The sequence below is a fragment of the Myodes glareolus genome, chromosome 3 (genome assembly GCF_982192425.1).
Source record: "Myodes glareolus chromosome 3, mMyoGla1.1, whole genome shotgun sequence".
Taxonomy (NCBI): domain Eukaryota; kingdom Metazoa; phylum Chordata; class Mammalia; order Rodentia; family Cricetidae; genus Myodes; species Myodes glareolus.
The window spans coordinates 29,998,728-30,024,781 of record NC_142028.1 but is presented as its reverse complement, the minus strand read 5'-3'; the positions used below and the strand labels follow the sequence as shown (position 1 = coordinate 30,024,781).

Genomic DNA, 26,054 nt, shown 5'->3' with positions numbered 1-26,054 from the left:
CCTGCCCTCCCCCCCGCCCCCCAAAAAACATTTAAAATAAAGTGGACCTTAAAGAACTGTGGAACTTAAACTTTTGGTTGATAGGTTTTCTCTCTCCCCTGTATCTGTGTCCCTCTCATTTCTTTTTTCAGCTTCTTGAGGCCATCAGAAAGCTAGTGTGGGCTGTAAGGTGTCCATACCAGAGGGCTGTCTCTTATCATTAGGAAGTGCTTGGCTACTTACCAATGATGAGGAAACAGTCTTTCTCTATAACATAGCCACCCTGCAGTCTGGGAGACCAGACAGAGGGAGCTTGAAGATAGATGTTTGAATCATGACTAACACCCCGCAGTTAAATCTATTCTGTAAGCAGGAGGAAGAATGGGACGCAGTTAAATCTATTCTGTAAGCAGGAGGAAGAGTGGGACGCAGTTAAATCTATTCTGTAAGCAGGAGGAAGAGTGGGACGCAGTTAAATCTATTCTGTAAGCAGGAGGAAGAGTGGGACGGAATTCCCTATGCGCATGTTTTACGGCCTTCCGTCAAGAGGCCTTTCTAGGAGTTTCTGTTTTCAGGAGGTGACTTGCTCTTCCTTCCCCTGGGCCATGAGAGGTAGCCCCCACCACACCTCTCCAGAGCCTGAGGCCCTTGTCTGGAGGCTTCTCCTGGAACCTCCACACCTACACCCTTCCCTAAACCTGGCCTCTCCAGCCAGGTACAAGTGAACAGAGGGGAGCCCTGTATGCATGGATGTACGCTTCACACGTCTGACTTGTACAGCTGAAGGCATGTACATCCCAAGGTCTGCGGTAGACTCAGGACGCGCTCTCCGACGACAGCTTCACCTCTCACCTTACAGGAGCACAGAGCCGCTCTCCTCTCCACTCTTAGGACAGGAGGCAGCTGCGCGGCCGGAGGCCAGGAATGGTGGTTTCTTGGGAGGAAAGAGTTTCTGGCTGCCTGCCTAAAGCTACCATTTCCTGCCACCTGGGGTTGTTGTAAAGCTTGGCCACAGTCCACCTGTTTCTCAAGCTTACTATGTGAAAACTGAGGGGGTTAAAAAAGATGGCTGGGCCCAGGTGTCCACGCAGCTCCAGCTCTCTGTTTCCTCGGGAGGCCAGGGTCCCAGTAATGTCTGTCCCTCCTGAGGTGGCTCTTTACTTACTCCTTTTCTCCTCCCATTACACAAGGGCCTTGGCCAGCGCGCCTTCTCTCTGGAAAAGCTGGTGGCTCAACTGTTTTGACTGCTTGCCCTCTGAACCAGTAACTGCCATCTTGTGGAGTTCAGTCACACCCCTTTGCAAAAGCGCATCCCATTTGGGGTAGGAGTCACATGACCGTCACCCAGCCTTTGCCTACTACCTGTTATATACAACTCTGTCTTACTTGCAGGTGGCCTGGGTTGCCTGTGGCGTGGGCAAGATACATAGGTGGGGAAGTCTAGGGGAGAGGGACTCCATCTCCATGGCTACAAGGAAGTCCTCACCTCTGCTGGGTAGAGGCTTTCCAGATGCAGTCTTTTTTTTTTCTTTCTTTTTTTTGGGGAGGGGGAAACACCCACACCCCTGTAAGTAACCTAAGCTCTGTAATGAATTAACGCATTACTTTCCCAGAATGAACTTTGGTGGAATCCTGCCTTGGGTTGACATTGGAACCTTAAGAATTTGAGCAACACCAGAAAAAAAAAAAAAAAAAAAAGAGAGAGACAGGGTCTCTCCACAAAGTCCTGGAACTTGCTTTGTAGACCAGACTGGCCTTGAGTTCACAGAGATCACCTACCTCTGCTGCTTGAGTGCTGGGATTAAAGTTAAAGGCCTGCGCCACCACGCCCTGCTGTGACCCCGTCCTAAGGGGCTGGCTCCTTCCTTGGCATTACTCAGTGCTTCTTGTTAAGCAGGGTGCTGTAGAGAATTTCTCAAGAGCTAGCTCCTGATGGCTGCGTCAGGACAACACAGAGGGATCACAATCACAAACCAAAGGAAAAGCTATATTCTTTGAGCAACTCTGTCTGTAGACACTCATCTACAAGCTGAGCTAATGATTTGTGTAGATACATGGAAATGTGTCTTGGCTCAATGCCCAGAGAAGAAAAATGGCTTCAGAAATAGTCTTTATTTCTTAAAAAAAGAAAAAAAAAACTTTATTGCGCATAAAACAGACCGTTCCCTCTTGTGGGTCGTTTCTTTTTTAATGTGATACTGGGGACTGAACCGTGGGCCTTCTGCATGCTAAGCACACATTCTACCACTGAGCTACATTCCCAGCCCTGATACTTGTTGCCCCGCCCCCACTCTTTCCTCTCCTGTCCCAGTGAAAAATGTCTTATCTTTTAAAGTCTACAGTTGCTGGTCAAAATTATCGTAGGACGGCTGCTGGAGGGAAAGGCCCTTTATCAACTGAGCAGGGTTAGAACCTGGGGTTCTGGCCTGGCTCTCACTGGGGAGCCTTGAGTTTGGGCTCACTCAAACGCACTCTGGCATCATATGCACGTATGAAGTGTGTGGCTATATATACCCTCTCTTTCCGGCCTTCAAGTGAAGGCGTAATTCCTGGGAAGAACATCTGCCTAGACCTGCATGCATTTCCAGAGGTGGAGAACACTTCCTGTCTCGAGTCCCCGGACTGCTGAAATCGACGGCAAACTAGTGGTTACAAACTGGGGGCCAAAAGAAGGTGCTCTACGAGAACCCCAAGTTCTCATGCTGTTGCTACTGGAGAGCTGGGGAATGTCTCCCAGGCTGGTGGATTTCTGCCCCCTTCCTAGTGACTGCAGGAAGCAGCGTGTGCTTTGGAAAGATCAACAGGGTCTTGGCTGACCAGGACAGAGGTGGGAGGGGACACCCACGAGGCCACAAGAGGCGCTGCGAGCCCCTGAGTCCTTCTTGAGTCACTCAGGAAATGGGTTCTTTCTTGTGGGTTAGCAGAAATGACAGGGCTGAGCTTCCTGGGATTGCCAGTGGCACTGGGGAGGCGGACAGGGTTAAGAAGGCCACACAGGCGATAAAGGTCCTGGCCAGAGTCCAGTTCGATTGGCAGATTGTGGTTGGAAAATGGAATCCAGAACATCCTCCTCTCCTCGTTTCAGACAGAGAATAAAAATAGCAGTAATGCCATGTCAGAGACCAGGAACTGATGACGTCAGAGCTGTGGCGGTTGCTAGCAGCACACCTGTCTTTCCACAGGAGAGATGGCAGCTTTTGCACGAGGAGAAGGGTGAGATTGCTGTTTGCTCCTCTGGAGTTAGATGGATGTTCAAGTTGAGGCACAGTGTGGTTCCCACAGGAAGTCCAGGGTGAGTGTGGGCCCTTGGCAGCCTTGAAGGGTGGCCAGGGATGGCATATCTTCTTCCCAAGCTCCTCCCACCAGGCCTAGCTGGCATGCCCTTTTCCAGATTGGTGTGGCACCCATGCACTGGTCCATGGGCTGCTGTTTGGAAAGAGAAGCACCCTGGCCCCCATCACCGGTCTCTGGGTGAACCACAAGAAATGAGCAGTTTGGCTTATGGAGCTGGTTACATGGTGCTTGTTGGCTCTTGCCAGGTCAAGAAAATCCTAGTACAGGCAAGGAAGATCAGAGTGTCCAGCGTGTTGAGGGGAGGCCAGCGCACACACGCCACTCCAGCTGGACCAGGGCATTGCCATCAGCCGGCCTGAGGACAAGGTCACACTCCACTTGGTCTCAGCCAGCGTGAAGAGGGGCTACCCTCCACCTTTAACATCTGTACAGGAAGAAAAACCTTGGCAGCAAAACTGGACAAAGTGGGTTCTGCCGAGCCATGATTCCAAGAGCAGAGGCCACAGCAGCCGGTCTGTCTCCAGGCCTGACCTCCTAGTGCTGAAATGCGTCCTCGCAGAGAGGCAGCTCCCCTGTAGAAGTCCAGTGCCAGCAGGGACAGGGTGCTGGGTGGAGGAGGGGACAGAGAAGCTGTGAGTAAGGACCCACAGGGCTTTGAGCCGCTCCCTGGTGCCAACCAGGTCAGTAACACTATCAAGACGGCTAATAAATAAATGCATGTAACAAGATCAGGTCAGTTTTGCATCAGGGCTGCACAAAGACCTCCCAGGCAAGTCCTACACGCAGGTGACAGGCAATCAGTGTCTCTAGTAAAGGTATAAAAATGAAGTTGCTTCCTTTCAAGTATTAAAAAAATAAGTTAATTGACAAAAAGGGTCTGAAGTGGCTGAGTGTCTGGTCAGGTTGTCAGTTTCGTTTCGATGTGCAAACACAGAAAAATGCTGAGGAGAGCCATCTCCTGTACTGCTGTGGGTGCCGACCAGGGGTGGCGCCTGTCTATCGATGAGGGGAGGGGAGGTCGACATGTAGGGTCTCCCTCAGCTCTCCCAGAGTCAATACTTTCCAGTGTCAAAATCGTTGTGAACTAAAAGCAAAACACAGCAATCCACGGGCCTCAGGCCACTGCCCATGTGGAGGCCTGGGGCACTTGGCCACTGGGAATCCAGTGTGTGGCAGGGCCGGGGGCAGAGCCCTCCTGCGCCCTCCTAACTTGCATAATGAACCTGCCTACTGTCTGGCTTCCCCTGCAATGGGAGGGTGGTCATCACCCTCATCACCCCCATGGGTGCTGCTCCCTGCTGGATCCCCTCTATCCACAGCTTCTCTGCAGATGCTTCTGCACTTTCTTTGGTGGTGCTAGGACAGTAGCCACTCGGTTCTTCAGGTGCTCTGGGTGGCAGTGGCTCTGAAGAGGAGTCACTTCCCTCTCTTACCAGCAGAAGGAAGGAAGAGGTGCCAGGCAGCAAGCCCTCGGGGACCTGCAGGAGTGCCCCCTGTGGCACGTGTCAAACACCCGTCTCCTCCCTCCTGAACGGGGAGTCCCACGAGGCCCTTCCTGGGAGGTGGAGTCACCTCAGATGATAACCCTCGCCTGGGGTTTTCCCACAGCACAGGTGTCTGTGTGCAACCTTCCAGGGATGCCAGGTCTCTTTTGAACCTGGATCTGGTGGGTTGGGATAACGCAGCCGGGTCAGGTGGGTGCCAATCAACCAAACCCAACGGTAGCCAGGCTCAGGACCAGTCCAGGCTGAAGCCCTTGCACAGCATAGCAGCCTCCAGGTCCTTGTCCTCCTCTTTCTCCCGTAGTCGCTGCTCTTCCAGCAGGGCCACCAGTGAGTCTCTCTGCTCCACCACCTCCAACATCTCGTTCAGGATCTTCTTCTCCTCTGACAGCTCCTCCTCGGTCTTCAGGTGATCTGCCGAGTGGCTGAAGGCATCAGGCATGTGGCCTGGGACAGTGGCCCACTTCGCCCTCCCACCCACTCGCCTTCCGCTTACCTTCCACAGCCATGCGCTCCCGGAGCTCCTGCTGCAGCCGGCTCTGGCGGTCTTCCAGCTCCAGCTCCCGGGCACTGGGACGGAGAGAGACAGCAAGGGTGACTTGGGGAACCAGCTCTCCCACCCTGCTGTGACGTGCCACACACTGGCTAACCCCGTAGCTGGTTCCTGAACCCCAGTTCACTCACAAGATCATCAGCTCCGACTCGTAGCGCACCATGGCGTTTTTCTCCTGCACCAGCTTGAACCACTCCTGCATCAGCTTGGGGTCATCCTTTTTGCCCATGCCTGTGTAAGAGATTGAGGGTCAGACAAGGGGATGCGGTTTCCGTTTACTCAGCCCAGAAGGATTATCACACTGGGGCAAATGTGCAAAGAGCCAAGCAAGATGCTGCCGGAACAGTCCCAAGCCAGGTCCAAAGTTTGCCTACAGCCTTGACAGGGAGAAGGGGACAGAGAATGACAGGCCACTGCGTTGTGCCCACCCCAGGGCCTGACAGACCTAGACTTTCCATCAGTCCTGCCCAGGCCTTGTTCTGGGTGACTGTTCCTTCTATACGAGCTTAACGCTGCCTTGCTCAGTGATGCAAGTGTGTGTGCATATGAAATGACCCGCTCTCCCCTCGCTACTAGGTCTCTTTGGAGGAAAAGTCTAATAAACAAGAGGAATATAAATTTACAAACTACACCTTGCCTTTAAGATAAGGTTTCATATAACCCAAACTGCTCTTGAACTCCCGATCCTCCAGTCTCCATGCTCCCACATTCTGAGATTACAGGCACATGTGCCACCATGCCCAGTCCTACACCTTGCTCTTAAATTACTTTCTTTTGACCCTGTTTCTTCCTGAGCAGCTGTCTCTTTCAGGGGCCTCTGATGCTTCACCACTGCTTCCTTGCCGGGGCCAGGAAGATACCATTTCTTTGTTTTGTTGTGCGTTCACCTAGACACATGCATACCAGGCAAGTGCTCTACCACTGACCTACACCCCCTGCCCTAAATCACCCCCTTCTTAGCACGTGGCCCGACAAAGACTGCAGCAGAATCTGCATGGCAGACACAAAGCACCAAGGTGGATGTCACCAGCAGACCCCAGAGTTGAGGAGGGCAGCCGTTCCTACTCTTTGGCCACCTGTTGACTCGAGCTGCCCCTGAATCAATGTTTGCCTCCATCAGGAGTAGCCACACCCCTGGGCTTAGTTGCAGCAAGAGCATGGGAGAAGGACTTTTCTCTCCTCTTTTTGAGACAGGGTTTCTCTGTGTATCTCTGGCTGTCCTGGAACTCACTCTGTAGACCAGGCTGGCCTTGGACTCAGAGATCTGTCTGCCTCTGCCTGTCTCCCTGAGTGCTGGGATTAATGGCAAAGGCATGAGCCACCACTGCCCAGCAAGGAAGGGTTTTCTAAGGAATCAAATCACCCAGGAAATAACGAAGTCCTTCTGCTTAGTGTACAAAGCTGTTCATGTGACCTTGCCTTGGAAGCACACAGTGGCTCCTTGCCCACAGGGATATAAACTTCCTTTAATGTTATTTTTGTGTGCTGGAGAAGAAACACAGAAGCTCACATGTGCTAGGCAATGCCCCACCACTGAGCATACTGCCATCCCAAAATCCAGTAATTTTATACAGAACTTGGGGTGTTCAAGGGCTTCCTAAAGTTTATTCACAGACCTCAAGTTAAGAGGTGTCAGGCTGGAGCCCTCTAAGTCCCCTCCACTTGCTTGGTTGGATGGTCCAGTCTCAAGAAGTGCCCTAGTTTATATAAGAGTATGGCCAGCATCCTTAGGTAGGTGCTGGTCCCATGTGAGGCTCTCTTGCTCTAGCCTGCTTCTTCCTGACTCTATCACACTAGTCAAAGGCCAAGCTCTTTCGCTGTATGCTGGTCACATGTCAGACCTAAGCCTAAGTCTTCAGCCAGTAACCACACTAGAGACAGAACTGACATACGCAAGGGTTAGTATCAGACCATGCCAGGCACACATGCACCCTTCTTCCTGATGTGAAGGCTCCTGGCCCTGAGCTCTACTTTCAAAGATGGACGCCTCCATCCCGGCCTGTCAAGCCTGCCTACAGGTCTGGGGGTCCAAACTCTCCTTCCCCACTCCAATAGACTTGGGTCTTTGGCTTCAAAGCAGCCTACAGCCCAGTTCCACGCATTCCTTCTGGAGCGTCTCTGCACAGTGTGCCCATGTGGCCATGGAGATGAAGCCCTTGAGACATGCAGGTTGTCCAGAGTGGCAAGTCACGAGCGTACCAAGTCCGTCCCTCCTTCCCACCTCCCAGATGTAAAGACCCCCAATTCCACTGGGGGTTGGGGTGGGGGGGGCGGGACACTGGGACATCGCTCATGAGCCATGTTGGAGCTCAGTCACAACCCATGAGCAGGGGAATGTGGTGGGGTGGGTGGTCAGATATGAGAGCCATGGGGAGCAGAGAAGAGGTTAGCAGGGTTAGTCATGGCCACACGCCCCTTCCCCCGCCCACATGCCTTGCCAATGACAATCTTATCACCACAACAGACTTCAAACCAGACAAACTTAAAACAAAACAAGACACACTCAGCAAGACACAAGGTAGAGAAGTTTGTTTTCAGTGGTTGCTCTGGAGGGAAACAACAAAACTTGGGGAGCATTTGTGTAGACCAGTCTTTGTAAGGACAGTATTCCTTGACTCTGTCAATACAAACTGCCGCCATGGGGTGGGGGGGGGTGTCCTCCTCCCCTACTCCTGGCCCTCTGTATGCTGGGCCTGAGCTTCCTGGACCCAAGCACCAATGGTAGGCAGAACCACAGAACTGCAGCCTGAAGACGCTGGAGCCCAGAGACTCGCTGGCTCCCCTCGGTTCCCATCCTCCCTTAGATAGTCAAAGGGATACTGTGCCTTGTAAGAAACTGCCACATACTCATGACATTCTGAAGTCAGAGAGAGGAACAACTGCTGGGCCTTGGCTCCCTGTTGGACTATGGTGGTTGCGGCCCCTCGAGGCAGTGGGGACGAGTGGGCAAGGTTACGTTACCTTCCTGGACACAGCAAGGGCAGAAGGAGAGAGGTCTGCGCCGTGGAGTCCCGCCACTGGGCTCAACTTCAAAAGGACCAAACAAGGAAGAGGAAACAGAGAAAGACAAAGGAAGCGGGAAAGGAGGAGAGGAATTTGGAGGTGGAAAGGGACAGGGAGAGGGTGAAATAAAAACAAGCAGAGGACAAAAAACAGAAAAGGTGAGAAAGGAACAACAGGAAGAAAGGAAAAAAATCCACAAGAATGGAGAAGCAGAAACAGGGGAACAAGTCTACAAAATGAATCAAGTCCTTTTCTTCAGCACAGAAATCAAACAAGAGCAGGCCCAAGCTGCAGGCAGCAGGGACTGGTGAGGGCACATAGTGACATTTGAACACTGTCATATGGTGGCCCTGGGCTCCTTCCTTAAAGGTACCCAAAAGCCTTGGGTAGGTCTGCCTACTTTCTAAATATGCAGCCAGCGCTGCTTCCGGGGGTGCCAGAGGTCACTGAGGTGACCAACGAAGTCTACATAAACTGTTCTACATAAATTGGTCATCACTAACACACATGCTAAGGTTCAGCTATCTTTTCCATAACTCTAAGGGGCAGGGAGGGTCTGTCACCCTTGGCCATCATGCCCACAGAGAGGAACTCGGAGTCTGCACAGAGGCATCCTACCCTTGTCATGGTAGGGCTGAGGGATGCATGGCCTTGTATTCTGAACCAGCAAAGTTAGGAAGAAAACTACGAACACAGCGGAATCACTTCCACTAGCCTGGAGCACCATCCCTCCCGTGGGCTATGGAAAACCAACCACCACCTTTGCTTTTGGCTCTCCCACCTTTTGGAGGCATCCAGTGCCACCACTGAGGGATGGTGTCACACTGTGGACTGTAAGACCAAAGGGGGTGAGCTGGCAGGACAAGTCAACAACTCACAGTGATGCTACTGGTAAGAGCAATGATGGGCAGCAAGCAGAGACAGTGTGCAGAGATATCTATAGACCGTGGGGAGACCTGATCATCATTCAAGGGAGAGGGAAGGGAGCTGAGCAAGGGACCATCACAGAACCACAGGAGCACACACAGGACACAGGAAGTCCCAGGAAGGTAAGGCCTCTGGGCCATGGGAGGACTGGGACATGGATGGCCCACGATGACACCAGCAGGACTCAGGTTCCCAGACGGCTGAAGCCACAAGCTCCTGTTGGACACGCCATTCTACACAGGAGTGGGATAAATGCAGGGACCACAACTTCTTTCTTCTTTAACGGCTTTCATGTCCTACTAAGCATGTTGTGCACGGTAAACCCGATACTTGGGTACAACCACCAGACCAAAGCCACAGACAGAATGTGTGAAGTGCTTTTATCCCATCTCATAGGGCTCGGCCATGACACGCTGAGGTCTGCGTCTTTTCCAAACATGTGCTCTGCCATAGCTGACCTACTCAACCTGCTTGGCTTTGAAGCATAAAGTCTAGGTGGGGCTCAGATACCTGGACAAATCCCATGAGTATTACATCAACCCTCTCTGCCGCCTCCTGGGACTCTAATGACAAAAGAGTAGGTAGCAATGTAGCTAGAATGGTGTAGTGGTACTCGTACTCATTAGCTAGAGACAGTGATGTAATATGTAAGCAATGCACATCCAAAATCAGGCAGGTGCACACACACACACACACACACACACACACACACAGAGAGAGAGAAAGAGAAAGAGAGAGAGAGAGAGGGACACACACACACACATACACAGAGAGGGGGGGGGAGATGGAGAGAGAGAGAGAGAGAGAGACAGGCAGACAAGACACACACACGCACACATTGTGGAGTAATCCTTTTGTACACTGTGAAAATGTGTTGCTCTCATTGTTAATAAAAAGCTGATTGGCCAATAACTAAGCAGAATTTTTAGGGCAGAGAGAATGCTGGGAAGAAGTTTGTGGGGTCTCGAGTGAGACTCGAAAGAAGCAACACGTGAAGTTTGTAGAGGAGGTAAACAAGCCACAAGACAGCCCACAGACTAAATGGGTAAATTTAAGTTGTAAGAGCTGGCTGGAGATGAGCCTAAGTGATAGGCCAAGCATTTATTTTTTAAAAATAATTTATTTTTATTTTATGTGCATTAAGCAGTGTGTATGTCTGTGTGAGGGTGTCGGGTCCCCTAGAACTGGAGCCACAGACAGCAGTAGCTGCCATGTGGGTGCTGAGAATTGAACCCGGATCCTCTGGAAGAGCAGTCAGTGCTCTTAACCACTGAGCCATCTCTCCAGCCCTGGCCGAGCACTTATAATTAATAATTCTGTGTGGTTATTTGAGAGTAACTGCCGGGACACAGAAAAACTCCACCTACACACACGCGCGCTAAAATGCATACATACACCTAAACAGTGTCTGGACCTCACACAATAGACCCTAGGTCCTTTCATCTTGACCATATTCCTCGTACAACCTTTACACTATGGAACATCATTTAAAATAACGGAATATTGAGAACATAAGTTAAAAAATAAAATTTAAAAAAAGGGACAACATTGGGTGAAGCAGGTATTTAAAACAAAGGAGGAGAAGTTGGGCAGTAGTGGTGCATTCCTTTAATCCCAGCACTCAGGAAGCAGAGGCAGGCAGATTTCTGTGAGTTTGAGACCAGCCTGGTCTGCAAAGCAAGTTCCAGGACAGGCCCCAAAGCTACAGAGAAACCCTGTCTCAAAAACCCAACCCAAACCAACCAACCAAAAAACCCAAAGGAGGAGAAAAAGACATTGCCAAAACAAGGGACAAAAGGAAGGACGTGTTCAAGGGGTCTGACCCACAGGACTTGGTTTGTAGCCCCCAACATGTCCATGATGAACACCTACCACTCATAATTAGAAAAACAAAACCAAAAAACACCTAACAGACACTATTTTAAAATGAAGAAATGGAACAGAAAAAAAGAATCAAATGGGGAATTCCATTCCAAACCAGAATCTGAACCGAGTGAGCAAGCAAAGCACAGAGGCGATCAACGATTTCAACAATTTCTTTGCCTTTTACGGAAACGTAGTTTGCAGGATCTCTTCTCTCCTCCCTGCCTTTCTCTGGGGTGTTGGGGAGGAACCCAGGGCCTCAAGCATGCTAGGCAAGTGCTCTACCATTCAGGTATTAACCTTCAAGACCCTGAGCTTGGGTGCTCAATGAAACTTAGGTAAAACACACCTCAATCTTTTTATTGTTCAAAATACTGCAAGGTTGAAGCAGAGAAGAGGTTAATGTTCCCTTTCCGTGAAAGGAGGTGCTAACCATGGAGGCTGAGACAGACCTGTTCTGCTCACTGCTCAGACCCCTCAGGGACAGTATGGGCTGTAAGCGGAGATGGCTTGAGGTTCCCCATTTCCAATCTAGCCGTTCAGTTCTGCCTGGTTCCACTGAGCTTCCCTTTTACAAAGTTGCTAATACCAGAAGGAACTAGAAATACCTAAAAGGACCGTGGGCTTGTTTTAAGGACAAGGTGAGAACAATTTATGGGAGAAATCACTCCCTGCACATGGTGGTGCTTGCAGTAACTCAACACCTGGGAGGAGCAGGCAGAAGGATCAGAAATTAAGGTCATCCTTGACTACATACTGAGCATGAGGCCAGCCTGGGCTACATGACAACTTATCTCAAAACCAAAGAACTCCAAAGAAATGCCTACTAAGTACCCCTCCTGTGCCTAGCACTGTGCTGGCCACCGTTTAGCCCTATTTTTTTTTAATCTTAAAAAGGAAAACATTTCTCTCTCTCTCCTTTTATTTTGAGAGAGAGAGGGTTTTTCTGGGTGTAGCTCTTGCTGTCCTAGAACTCACTCTGTAGCCCAGGCTGTCCTAGAACTCACTATGTAGCCCAGGCTGGCCTTGATCTCAGAGATCCACCTGCCTCTGCCTCCTGAATGTTGGGATTAAAGATGTGTGCCCCCCACCCCAACACTGACAGGGAAGCATTTCTGATTGGACAAAAAAGAGGACAGCAGTCACAAGAAAGCAAGTGGACAAGCCAGATTCAAGGACTCCTGGACAAAAAGAAAGGTGTAAAAGGTGCAGCGGGTCCCGCCGCCCAACTCCTGGTCACCTGGTTAATCCCCGAAATAATTACATGGAAACTGTATTCATTTAAACACTGCCTGGCTCCTTATGGAGTTTGATAGCCATTTGGGTAAGAAACTGCTCTTGCCTGGACTGTTGCATAAACTGGACATGAAGAACCCACAGAGAGAGGACTGCTGAACTTGCCTAAAGGTGAGATGGTCTTTCAGGGGTCCTGATTCATGAAAGAGTCTGAGAGACATTCTGCAGGATACAGCAGACAGTGGTTGAACTGCCTTTGAAATTTCCTGCTTCATGGAAATGTCTGTTGGATACTATGGGCCTGAAGGCTGAAGATGGATGCCCCAACGGTACAAAAACACTTTGGGTGACTGTCCAGGCAGCGAGATGTCTCTGTCATTTCTAGAGTTTGGAAGTTGCTTATTTCTTGTTTACTTAGGTAATATTATATCCTTCTGGAGTCTTTGATGGAGTTCAAGAATAGATAGTTATAGTTTTCCTTAGTTATGATAAAAGATAAAGTAAATATAAATATTATGACTGTAATTCTTGCTTGATAACTGTTTTGTTATATGTAATTTTACTATGTTAAAGAGAAAGCCTTTCTTTTTTGTTTAAACAGAAAAAGGGGAAATGATGTAGGTGGGTCTTCTGTCTATGTGTTACTTTCATTGGTCAAATAAAGAGACTGCCTTGGCCTTTGATAGGACAGCAGCTTAGATAGGCAGAGTAAACAGAACAGAATGCTGGGAGAAAGAAGCAGAATCAGGCAGATGCCATGGCTCCCCTCTCTGAGATGGACGCTGATTAGACTCATGCCGGTAGGCCACAGTCAAGTGGCGATACAGATTATTAGAAATGGGTTAAAAGAATATATAAGAGTTAGCCAATAGGGGCTGGAGAGATGGCTCAGAGGTTAAGAGCATTGCCTGCTCTTCCAAAGGTCCTGAGTTCAATTCCCAGCAACCACATGGTGGCTCACAACCATTTGTAATGAGGTCTGGTGCTCTCTTCTGGCCTGCAGGCATACACGCAGACATTATATTGTATACATAATAAATAAATATTAAAAAGTTAGCCAATAAGAGGTTAGAACTAATGGGCCAGGTAGTGTTTAAATGAATACAGTTTCTGTGTAATTATTTCAGGTAAAGCTAGCTGGGAGGGGCGGGTGGGGGGTAGGATGCAGCCCACTGCTCCTATTTACAACAGAAAGGGATCACCAGGGAGCTGATTTGAGATGAAAAAAAAATTGGCAGGGAGCAGGTCTCATGTCTGTATTCGTCTTGGACACCCCTTAGGCTCCTGTGCCCAAGACAAAGGAGCATTACCATAGGCTTCAAAGTGGGGAGTCCTTAGCAGCTAGACCCCAGAAGTCCTAGTCTGTCACATTTCAAATACACCCGTTCCATAGTGTCCAGAGATACTGTGAGAAAGAGGGACTTTTTATGAGTCGAGCACTGTCCGCGCAAGAGTGCGGAGTCTAAACAACTAGTCTGCGAATGTCAGTCACTGTCCTTCTGTAGGTTGGGCGTGGTCTCACACCTTCCCAGCTATGCTGCTGGGAAGCCTCTATGTACCACGAGACACTTCTGGTGGCCTCCAGCCTGCTCTGTGCTGCCCTTGTCTGGTTGTGGTAGTGGTGGTGGGGGAGGACAGCTCTGGCTACTCACTCGCTTCAAAGCAATGAGATCTATTTATTGCCAAGCGGCCCAGCATCGACTCAACGCCTACTTAGTTATCTAAGAAGAGTCTCATGTGCAACTTACTATGCAGCCAAGAATGATCTTGAACTTTTGACCTCCTTCTCCCAAGTGCTGAGACTGTAGGTGTGTACCAACATGATCCATTCATGCGGGGCTGGGGATCAAATCCAGAGCCCCAAGCGTGCCATGGAAGCTATTCTAACATTCTAATTTATGTCTCTAGTCTCCTTTTCTCTCCCCTCCTTCAAGACAAGGTCTTATGTAGCCCAGCTTGGCCTCCCGATCCCCTGGTATTGCCATTACAGGCATGTATGTGCCTGGTCTCTTTCTGTTGTTGCCTGGGGACACAACTCAGGGCCTCTTGATGTCAGTGATCTGCCACTGAGTAACATCCTCCTAGGCCTGGAGAACTACTTGGTGGCGTGGGTATGAAGAATGAGGTTCTTGCTTATATTCAGTTCTGTCTTGCATAAAATTGGCAAAATCTTTGTTGACCGAGAGCATGCTCAACTGTTCTTTCTCCCCAACCCCAAGTCTATTTGATCAACACCAACGCCTTCCAGTACATCACAGCCAAGGCTTGCACAGCAAGCTGGGGTCATCCCCAGCCACTGCAATTACAAGCACCAAGGCCCTGCTCAGGGATCCAGGTGGCCGACACCATGCTTCAGCGTGTAAGCACCAGATAGGGGGAGGCTGCTGGCTAGCAGGCACAGGGGACACACGTGACAGAGCCAGGAGATGCGCTGTACTAAAGAGCTCAATACAGAATGAATCTGTAGACTGGTGAGCTAGGATAAACACACGTGAGACGTGAGATGCACATGGATGTGAGTGGGCACCTGAGTTCGTGTACACACACACACACACACACACACACACACACACACACACACACAGAGTATCACATAAAAACAGAGTCAGGCTACATGTTCAGCTTGACCAGAAAGGCAGAAACCTATCAACGCCCAATGAAAGGAAATCAATGGAAGAAAGTCACTTAGGAGGGGACCAACAGGCCTTGCAGGCCTCTCTCCAGCTCACTGGTGATCATGGGATCCCTTCCCAGTCCTCATGCCACATTTCTTTTTCTTTCTTTTCAAGATTTGTTTATTATGCATACAGTGTTCTGCCTGCACACCAGAAGAGGGCTCCAGAACTCATTACAGATGGCTGTGGGCCACCATGTGGTTGCTGGGAATTGAACTCAGGACCTGTGGTAGAGCAGCCAGTGCTCTTAACCCCTGAGCGATCTCTCCAGCCCCAGCACACTGTATTTTCAAACCTTTCATTCCACTCAGAGACAGACTGTGAAGTAAGAGTTGTAAAATTAGAAGTTACACATGTTTTTGGTTTTTCAAGACAGGAATTTACTCGTAGACCAGGCTGGTCTTGAACTCATGGAGATCCGTCTGCCTCTGTCCCCAAGTGCTAGGATTAAAGACATGTGCTACCACAGACGGTTTATGTGTATTTTTAATCTAAGCTTTTCAGAACACTTGGTTGTCTGTAGATTTCCAGGCACCCTGCTCTAGTGCAACAAGGCTCGCTGGGCTGGGCTGTGCCTGTTACATGTCCGGGGAGGACGGACAGGGCTATGATGTGGGAACCCTTTCTCTCTGGCTCAAGGGCCACTTGCTACCATTTTAATGACTTCTTTCCAAATTACATGGTTCAGCTAGTCAAGGAAGTAAACTGCTATACCTTTTTGGCTATAAGAGACCTTTTCTTTTTCATTTGGCATTGTGCATTGGACTCTGGGCCTCTGAGCCATATCCTCAACCCCGAGATGGGCTGAAAAGACAAACAAACAACAGTCTCTTTTCAGTCCAGACGAGGCTTTGATTTGCAATTGTTTCAGCTCTGCCTTTGGAGCGCTGGGGAAACGGGTGTGCCTGGCAAAGAGACTTTAATGTGGGTTTCAAGCCTACATGTGGCAGGCTAAGAGCTATAGGGACCCCACTGAGGCACCGTGGTGAGCAGGCCCAGCATCAGGCAGCAATCAGGAGTCTGGACATCTCGGGTGAGGGAGGACTTTCCAACACTCCAAGTCTGCTTAAAGCTCTTCCCCAGTAAGATTGAAGTCGTGGTCCACACACGGCATTTCTGTGTGGCCTTTTAGGGAAGCAGGAGTAAAGGATCAGCCAGCTTCTTTATCTACTTCAAGATCCAGATTTCAAAAGAGCAAGTACTTCTCAAATAATGAATATTAAAATATGTGTCCGAAGGGAAAACCCCAGCAGACTCTGAACAGACTCTACCGTGGCATTTATGTCTTTCTCTCCGAAGAGAGCAGGTGTTGCTTCCCTCTACCATGTGGGTTCCTGGCCTACACAAGTGTCCCTCTTCTGAGAGGACTGCATTTTCCTTCATTGGGCAGAAGTGTCTGCCTACATGCGAGCAGAACCCACATGGCACCGGTACCATGGGCAAATCAGAGTGGCTGGCAGGAGGAAGCAGTGAGATTCTGGACGGGGTGGGGGGCAGAAGCAGCACGGTGTCCGACTGGGGGAGGGGGGGTCTCAAAACCACCAAGGCAAATTGTTCTTTTTCCTGCTGATCTGGTTTCAGCCCAGAATCCCCTGGCATACTAAATCCAAGGTTAGAGTTTGGGGTCTGGGGTCACAGAAAACAACCCACTGCATTGCCTTACCTGAGCAGTGGGTTAAGGACAACATTCAAGACACACACAGACAGCTATGCTACAAAAGCCAGGATCTCAAGCAGGAGGGCTGGGTTATGTGGCAAGAAGTGGGTCTGGGCCACTCCCTCCACTATGTCCTGAACGTATATTATCTTTTCACATACGGGGAAGACCTCAGGAACGACATGAACATTACACGGGGAACTGTTAGGAGTAGGCAAGGAAGGGAGACAGGGCGTTAGACAAGACAGGGTCTGTTAACTGGGGTGCAAGCATCAGCCCTTTTTCAGAATCAATGGCCGTGGGTGGGAGCCCCCCAACACTCTAGAACCTGGAGACATTGAAAGGGGTCTGTGGCCATGTGGACCCCTGGAAGCCTAAGACTGGGGACAAAGAGAGCAGAGGTTGGCACATGCCACCCACGCAGGAGCCAAGGGTCCGACCTACTGACCAGTGAAGGTACTGACCTTCTGGTGCATGCTGGGCAAGTGCACTGCCTGGTTCTGGATTCATTTGACGCACGTTTGTATATATGGTGCATATGTGCACACATGTACACCCCTAGGCCTGACGTTTATTTTATCTACTTGTGTGTGTTGTGTACGCATATGTGAATGCAGGAGTATGGAAGCAAGAGGTGGACAGTAGCTGTTTTTCTCAATCGCTTACCCCATCATTTAAATGTTTTTTATTAATTACATTTATTTTTCTTTTTAAAAAATCTGTATGTGTGCCTGTTTGGGCATATGTACACAGGCGCCCACGGAGGCCAGAAGAGGGTGTCGGATCCACTGTAGGTGGAGCTGCAGGTGGTTTTGAGCTACCTTACATGAACGCTGGGAATTGGACTCTGGTCCTCTGGATGAGCAGCAAGTTCTCTTAACCACTGTGCCACCTCTGCAATCATTATTAACATATTAATTCATGAATTTATCGTGTGAGGGTGGGATGACCATGCCACCGAAAAGCAGACAACTTGCGGGTGTTGGTTCTCGACCATGAGGGTTCCAGAGGCCCAGTTCCTTAGGCTACCAGCCCTCCGCTCAGTTTTCTGCGACCGGGTCTGCTACTGAACCTGGAGCTCAGACTAGTTGCACAACAAGCTGCAGGAGTCCTCCTGGGTCAGCCTCTCCAGCATTGGGATCACAAGTGCACATCACCATGCCCGGCTGTTTTCCTTAACGTGGGTACTGAGGACTGGAACTCAGGTCCTCACGCTTGCACGACGGGCACTCATGGGGGCGACTGATTCATCTCCTAGCTCTGGTTCTTATTTCTATTTATTCTAGTTTTGTGGATTTATTGTTTTTAGATAGCCTCATATTAGCTTAGGTTGATTTCAAACTCATGTCCATCCTCCTGCCTGAAGCTCTCTAGTGCTAAGATTGCAGGCACACAAGGTCTCACTACGTAGCTACAGCTGGCTTGGAACTCACCATGCAGACAAGTGAGCTTTTAACTCATAGAGCTCCACCTGCCTCAGCCTCCTGAGTGCTGGGATTAAAGGTGTGTGTTAATGGCCTGGCTTTATTTATTTAGAGACAGAATTTCACTAGGTAGCCCTGGCTGGCCTGGAACTTGCTAGGTAGACCAGGCTGGTCTCAAAATTAAGAGATTCATCTGTCTCTGCCGTCCAAGTGCTGGAATTAAAGATGTGTGCCACTATACCTAGCTTGGCCTGGCTTATAAAAAAAAAAAAAAAAGAAGAAGTCTTTTTTTGCATGCATTGTTGGAGGATGTGTGTTGGACGCCAGAGGACAACTTGTGAGAGCTGGTTCTTTTGTACCTTGAGTCTTGGGAACTGAACCCAGGTTTTCAGACTTGGAAGCAAACACCCACAACCAATAAGCCATTTTGCTGGCTATGGCTTTTATTCTTTTTGTTGTTGTTTTTTGAGACAGGGTCTTTCTGCAGTTTTGGAGCAGACTATGGTTTTTAAATGAGTGGGCCAGGAAGTGTCTCTCTCATGGGAAAGGGAGGGGCTTTATACTCCCCTGCATGTCTGTTTTCAGGAGGCATGGAACCCCCAAGGGCAGGTGAAGAGACCAGAGCACCTAATTAAGAAGAGGAGAGCTGCCGCTGCCCTGCTACACCAGACAACCAGTGGCTGGACACACGCTCATCTTGAAACATCGCAGCCTTCCAGGAGGAACCAGCTCAGAGTCTAGGAGCAAGATTCATGACTGGCCATTCTCTGTTCAGGACAACAAACATCCAGTCCCACACGGCCAGGGTTCCCCTGCTTTAGAGGGATCAGAACCATCTGGGAAGTCTGTAAGACTAGACACCCAGTCCTCCTCTGTGGAGCTTCTGATGCAGACGGTGTGGGCTGCGGGTCGGAGGATCTGCATGTCTACTAAGCCCCAAATGACCAGTGAGAAGCGAGTCCCAGGCCATGGTGATGGAGGGACACTGTAGACTTAACTACGTATGTGCTAAGTCTTGTGAATCTGAGCAGAGACAGCACATAAAGCCTTCCTCATGCTCTAGGGAATATGTGACACATTCCAAAGGAAAACGATGGAAGCTGAGTTCAAAACATCTTTTATCCTTAGGTGCTGGGGATGGAATCCTGGGCATGCCAGGCAAGGGCTCGACCGCGGAGTCTGGCCCCCAGCTCACACTTGCATCGGGAGTGCTGCTGCCGGTGAGCATCCCAGTGGATGTGAAACTGACACATGGAAAGGGCGGAGATTCAGGATAAAAGTCTGGACGTGAGTGTGAACGAATCGCTGCCCAACTGCAGACCATGAAACGAACCGGGATGCAGATGCGGGGTGGGTGGAGCCAGGGTGGGGGTAGGTTTTACTTCAAAGAGAAATGTAGAAAAATTTCAAACTTAAATCTTCCTGTGTGGCACACACGGAGGAAAGGACCTGACAGCTGCTGCTTTTTGGTGGTGCTGGGGATGGAGCCCAGGGCTTTGGTGCACACTCGGGAAGCGCTCTGACACTGAGCCTGGAAAAGGGTTTGTGCTTTGCCATTTGGTTATCAGGTTGGTTTCTCCTCACTGCTGTGAGCAGGGACTGGGATGGAGAACAAGAGGGAAGGGCGTCTCAGGGTTAGTGCCAGCAGTGACGATGCCATACATACCACCCAGGTGCAAGTCGATGAGGCCACTGTAATAAGACTCTCCCCAATAGTCTACAACAAGGAAGTGGTGAAGACAGAGTTATTGGGTAAGATGACCCTGCTGCCACCCCGACCCAAAAGCTATCAAATGCATGGCACATATAAAACAGGCAGAAGTATCATGAGGGAGCCCAGTGGAGTAGCTGGAAAGCGTGCATGTCTGTAAAGCAAGGCATGCGCGCACACACACAGGCCATCTGTGCAGCTCGGGGTATTGGGGGAGGGGAGGCATAAACCATGGGATGGAGAGGCCAGTCAACGTCAGGGAGATTTCAGTTCACAACACGACTCATCAAGGATGGGACTTGGCTTCGTTAGGAACTCCAACCCTGCCGGAAGGCAACCTTACCCAAGATTTAAAACAGTTTAGGGGCAAAACAGGGGTATTCTCTTACTTAGTTTCTGAATAGTAAAGGCTCCAAGATAAGGTTTTCAGGATGTGAACATCAAGGGAAGGGGGGATAAAAGAAAAAAGAAAGGTCCGGAAACCAAGGAACTTGCAAGTGACCCCCTTAGTGGCAAGCAGGCACTCTTTCGCTCAATGGGCTTGAGATGAATGTCCCTTGTCTTCTGAGGTTTAGGTCCCCCATCTTCGCAGAGCCTTTTCTTTCAAGGTAAGAAATGAGCTGGGACACTGGCAGAATTTCAGCCCACAGGCCATCCTGTCCAGCAGTGTGCTGTCTTAACGTGCCTACAGAGCAAAGGGGAGCCTGGCAGCAAGTGGGTCCTAAGTTAGCAGTTTTTAGGGCCCAGAATCATAAAGAAGCCCAAAGCACACCAAAATGTCTGCCACCTCACCATCTGGATGCTGACCCAGGCAACCCATAACCTTCTCTTTTAAGGATGGATATGTCGGAAAGCTGAGTGCCCTCTGGTGGCTTCCTGGCTCGTGTTCAAGGTCAGTCCAGTGGCTCTACGCTTGAGTCAGAGTTCTAGAAACAGAGAGGCTCCCTTCGGATTCTGGGACAAGAAGGCCACAAGTCTCAGCCTCGCCCTAGTCTCCAGGGCTCTGGAGCTAATCCGTGCAGCATGTATATTTGGAAGTCTTCGACAAATACAGGTTACCTGACAGCAACTCTGGCCAGATTTCTTCCATGAAGGGCATCTTGGCTAACAGAGAGTGACCCCTTTGACCCCAGTGGAGGCTTGAGACCACCACGTGAGACAGGATGGCAGGCTCTGACGAGTTTGTACAGCTCAGGGAGGAAGTGGAGTTGTGCTGTTGCGTTCCAGGTACATGGGAAGGCCAAGTGGAACGAACGGGCTGAGATGAGAGAAAGGTACCGCCACTGTGTACACCCAGTCTCTAAGACGCTCTCTGCCAGGAAGGGACAAGGTCACTGGGAACTGACACCAGTCCAGCCCCAGGCAGGAAGTGTTAAGTGTAAGAAAAGGAAAAGAACGTACTTGGAAACACAGATGCGTCACAGGGTGACGTGCAGCTTCAGAGACAGTCTCACCTTCCGGTCTAGGGGGCTGTGCAAAGATCTGCCTATAGTCAGGAGCTGGACTGGCACAAGGCTATCAAACTTCTGCTGAAGCCTAGGGCTCTTTAAGAGAGGTTCCATGGGGTCTCCCAGACACTTGTCCACAGTGACTTCTAACCTTTGAAGGACATAATGTACACCATGTTCAAGGGCTTCACGTGCCAACTGTTGACACAGTGGACACCTCCAGTGAGCCTGCTTTTGAGGGATTCTCAGGTCTAAGCATTTTTTGCTTCATGTCCAAGAATTTTGAACTTCTCATAAATACATTAGTAAGATGTTAATTCAAGTCCTGCTGGAAATGACAGAGATCATGTGCCACTGTCCAGGGATCCTCGAGAAGAGTGTGGCTTAGGAGAGTTGACTTCAGAGCCCACTGCTGGCTGGTATGGTCCTTCAGATGGCTCATGTATCATGCCAGCATAGAGTAGTATATTTGGGATTTCTCTTTATGTTTGGAAGCTTTTTGGTTATAATTTTTAAAGGTTTATTTTATGTGTATGGGTGTTTTGCCTGCATGTATTTGTATCACATGCATACCTGGTATCTGCAAAGGGTATTGGATCCCTTGGAACTGAAGTTACAGATGGTTGTGAGCAGTCATAGGTGCTGGAAACAAAATCTAGGTCCCCTGCAAAGCCACCAAGTACTTTTAACTGCTGAGTCATCTCTCCAGCCCATATACTTGGTTTTTGTTTTATAGAGAATATGAGCTGCTATCAGCTGGTGTATCTGTGAGCATCTGTCATATGTGCAGATACCTGGGGAGTTCCTGGTGAGATGCTAAAGAGAAAAGGCTCCCATTTAGAGCAACCACACGCCCCTGCTGGGAAGCCCTCAGAGCTGCACTTGGGCAATGAGGTTCCAAATATCTGCAGCTCCCCCTGGGTCATGTACTTTCCAGTTTGTGTGTACGTGGTTTTTCAATTTTTTAAAAAAAAACATTTAGAATAATTCTTTTGGATTTTAGGCCTCAACTAGCAATTGTGTACAATGGGCTTTCCTGCCAAAGCAAGCCGAAAACCACTAAAGTTAGGAGAAATTCAGGGTATTTGTGTGTGTGTGTGTGTGTGTGTGTGTGTGTGTGTGTGTGTGTGTGTGCATGTATACGCGAATACTGGTGTCTGTGGAGTCCAGAAAAGGGAGACAGCTCCCCTGGAGCTGGAGTTACAGACTATTATTAGCTGCCTGATGTAGGTATTGAGAACTGAACTCTGGTCCTCTGTAAAAGCAGTAAAAATCTTACATGCTGAGCCATCTCTCGGGTCTCTCCATCAATTTATAATGGTTTCATTTTCTGGCTCACTGGTAGCAACTGGAGTGATATGACTCTTACAGAAGTGGTGAAGTATAGAAACAGACTCCAGTTATACGAAACCTTGGACACTTTCCAGAAACCATCAACGAATGGCTATCTCCTTGAGCCTCTGAACCTCGCGAGCGGGAGAGACAGAGCACTTTGGGGAAGTCCATGACATGAGCTCATGCACCTAGACAGCAATGCCAGCTATTGTTGTGGGACATAGCTGTCCCTTAGCTGAAGTCATCTGGAGGAAGGTGGAAGGCATGCTGCAGGTTCCCTTCTGGCCTTTTGTGCATGGAGAGAGTAGCAGAGGGGACAGGCCTTTATAGTTGTGTAGTCCAGGATCTCCAAAAGGAGGGCTAACCTACACTCAGGCTGCACTGAGGAGATCAGTCAGAGGAAATGAGGCAGGGGCAGGCCTGTAGGCTGGGGACAGGGCAACAGGCTCACTGGGGAGCCAAGAAAATATGTGGGTGAATCCTTTCTTCACTGCTTGGTGTGGAAGCCAGTGTCCCTTGTCCAGTTGTTCCCAGTCTTCTTACCTTGCTGGACACAAAATGACTCAAGCTTTTGGACTCCCTTTAGAAGCATGGGCTCCAAGCATTAGGTCTAGCGTTAGGTGAGGCACAAACTCATCCTTCTCTCTCAGGACACATTTTCACCTGAGGGTCACTACTCTTAGCCGACACAAGTCTTCTCCTGAGGGTCATCTGAAGGAAAGGTTGCTTCTGTGCCTGCCCTGACTCTCTGCTGGGAATTCCACTTGCAAAATTGGATCCAGGCCCACACCTCGAGGCTAGACCACTGGCCAGTGTTCAGAAAGCCCACGAGGCAATGGCTGGCCCTGTCTGACCTACTAATTCTTTTGGTTTGCCTGCCCAGGAGGTGTCCAAGCTTGCTTTCCCGTGTCTGGAAGGAAGGCCCTGTCCCTTCCTTCTTTGTAGCTTTACATCATGAATGCTAGACCCAGAGGCCAGTGGCCATCTGCAGAGAGAAGAGGGTCCCCATCCAGGCCTGGATCTTAAGGAAGCAGAGATCAATCATTCCAGGCCTGAAGCTGGGCTGACCTTGAATCCAGAGATGGCTCAGCTACCTCATCTTCTGTGTACCCACCCATATCAAGCCTGGCAGGTTCCGACCACAGGGACGCTCTAACAGCTTTCCAGGCCGCAAGAACTTATCACAAGTCCAAGCCTGTCCGATACTGCTCCTAGTGACCAGCCTTTGGCGGACACAAGCCTGGGCTCACCCAGGGAAATCAGAGAGCAAGGGCAGCCAGAAGCCCCACAGGGGAGAGGAGGCAGGCTCTGTGGCTGTGTAGCTCAGGCTGGAGGGAGCCCAGGGAATTGAGGACAGGAGGAACACTTGGGAGAGCAGGCTGAGGCCTGTTCAGTGCAGTTCTGTGATGGTTCCTTGTGGGACAATCTCCCTTATTCCCTGATATTTTCTTTTAGAGAATATGGTAGGGAGAGGAAGAGAAAGGTCAGGGCGTGCCGCCAACAGGTGACAGGGCCCGGGGTTTTGTTCTGCATGGCAACAGCAAGCTGAGGAATGGGCCGGGGAGCGGGCCTGGGTGTCTGGGCTGCCTGAACATGGTAAGCACCAGACCTTGATGATGCCGAAAACTCAGAAAACCCTACAGAGAAGGAGCTGAATTTCAGAAGAGGTGTCGCCCACTTGGCTCACCCCAGAAAGGAAGAAGGACTCTCTCCTTGAGAAGAAGCCCCCTCATAGAGGAGGCCGGACAGTACCTGCTTCTCCTCGCAGGGCCTTCTCCACCGCGACACCCCTCTCCTCCAGCTGCCTCTGCTTCTCCTCCACTTGCTCCAGCTGCCGTTGGATGATCTATGGAAAAACAGAGCATAAGCTTCCAGACTTTTCTTAATTCTAGCTTCCGGGAGGAGAATCAAGCTGCAGGCCCAAGGTGGGAAAAAGATAAGCGTTATCAAGACTCTGAAAGGGGCATTACAGTCAGTGTGCTGTGCCAGCTGCATGCAGCTGGATCCCGGGGCTTATTATCTTTCCCTGGAATAGTTCAAAAGCATTGAAAAATGACTTAATTGGACCTTTACAGCAAGGAGGCTGTAAAAGCACTGGATGGAGCAATTAGAAGTCCTGTCTCGATAAGTTAGTAAAGAAGTGTCTAGAACAGCGGTTCTCAACCTTCCTAATACTGTGACCCCTTAACACAGTCCCTCATGTTGTGGTGACTCCCAAACATAAAATTATTTTTGTTACTGTGTCATAATATACTGTAGTTTTGCTACTGTCATGAATCATAATGTAAACACCTGTTTTCTGATGGTTTTAGATGACCCCTGTGAAGAGGTCATGACCCCCAGGCTGAGAACCACCGGACTAGCCTGTGCAGCCTGAGGATGGAGGCTGACAACCAGAGGTCCTTCTGAGCTTCCCTATAAAACCCCAGACTATTCCAGCAGAGGTCAGGGCCACAAACTGACCCCTGACACTACGGTTACAAGTGAAGTTGCTGACTCTACATCCACTCTAGACCAAGGCTTCCAGAAAACTCAAAGCACGGAGTTTTGTAGAGAGTGCTACAAAGACCGGCCTCTGTAGAGCGTACTTTGAGGTACTTTGAGGTTGTCATCTTGGAAGCCATGAATGCCCCTCTCTGCTTCTGCCCTGGCTTCTTCACCTTCCTGGCTGGAGATGAGGTCCTCTGGGGGCACAGATGCTACTCCACGCCCACCTGCACACGGTGTCCCACTGCCAGCGTGTACCTGGGCTCGGTGCAGCCGCTTCAGCTCCTCCTGCTTGGCCTGTCTCCGTGCTGCCCTCTGCACGCGTCGCGTCAGCTTGGCGCTCAGCTCCTCTTCTGTGTAGGTTCTGGGCTAGAGAAAGTGAGAGAGAGCTCCTGAGCATGAAGGTGGAGGCTGTCTGGGTGGCAAGCTGGCGAGGCTACGAGGAGGACTGTCCCCTACATGGGAGCTGCTGCCTGGCAGTCAGCTGGTTATGGCCGGTGCAGGCGCCTCTGCTGAGGCTAGGCCAGAGACCTCAATGTGAGACATTTACCTCTGTGGCAGGGACAAGAGGCTTAATTGAGGGTGAGTGTTAGAAGAGTAAAACTCAGACAGACACACTCCTTTGGCACTGAGGTCATAATTGCCATAAAAGCATGTCTGGGTTTTTTTTTTTTATTTGTTTATTTTTGCTTATCTCCCCTCCCCCCCAAAACAGCATTTATCTGTGTAGTCCTGGCTGTCCCGGAATTCACAAAGAACTTCCTGTCTCTGCCTCCTGAGTGCTGGGACCACAAGGCACGTGCCACCACCACCTAGAATGTCTGTGGTTTTTTATTTTAAAGGCATTGTGGTGGTTTAAAAAAACAAAACAAAATAAAATAAAAAACCAAATACAAAAACCACAGTAAAATGTTTCCCTAGGCCTCATATTCTGAGGCATACAGGAAAAAGAAAATGTTT

The 26,054-nt window shown here is 49.9% G+C and overlaps 1 protein-coding gene across 12 annotated transcripts in view; it reads right to left on the bottom strand.

Moving 5' to 3' along the window:
• Nucleotides 1–2,072: 2,072 nt before the first annotated feature.
• Mical3 (microtubule associated monooxygenase, calponin and LIM domain containing 3) overlaps nucleotides 2,073–26,054 on the bottom strand; it is a 182,780-nt gene continuing 158,798 nt past the window's right edge. For 8 of the 12 annotated variants that reach the window (XM_087904290.1, XM_087904292.1, XM_087904293.1 and 5 more), the window contains 6 exons: nucleotides 25,353–25,463; nucleotides 24,360–24,453; nucleotides 8,290–8,355; nucleotides 5,460–5,559; nucleotides 5,272–5,345; nucleotides 2,073–5,189 (listed from right to left, as the gene is read on the bottom strand). In XM_087904290.1, coding sequence (XP_087760416.1) covers nucleotides 5,005–5,189; nucleotides 5,272–5,345; nucleotides 5,460–5,559; nucleotides 8,290–8,355; nucleotides 24,360–24,453; nucleotides 25,353–25,463 — 630 coding nt within the window. In that variant the 3' untranslated portion in view covers nucleotides 2,073–5,004. Of the gene's footprint in view, nucleotides 5,190–5,271; nucleotides 5,346–5,459; nucleotides 5,560–8,289; nucleotides 8,356–19,779; nucleotides 19,831–24,359; nucleotides 24,454–25,352; nucleotides 25,464–26,054 lie in introns of all 12 variants that reach the window. The other 4 variants (XM_087904294.1, XM_087904300.1, XM_087904301.1 and 1 more) reach the window with 3 other exon arrangements.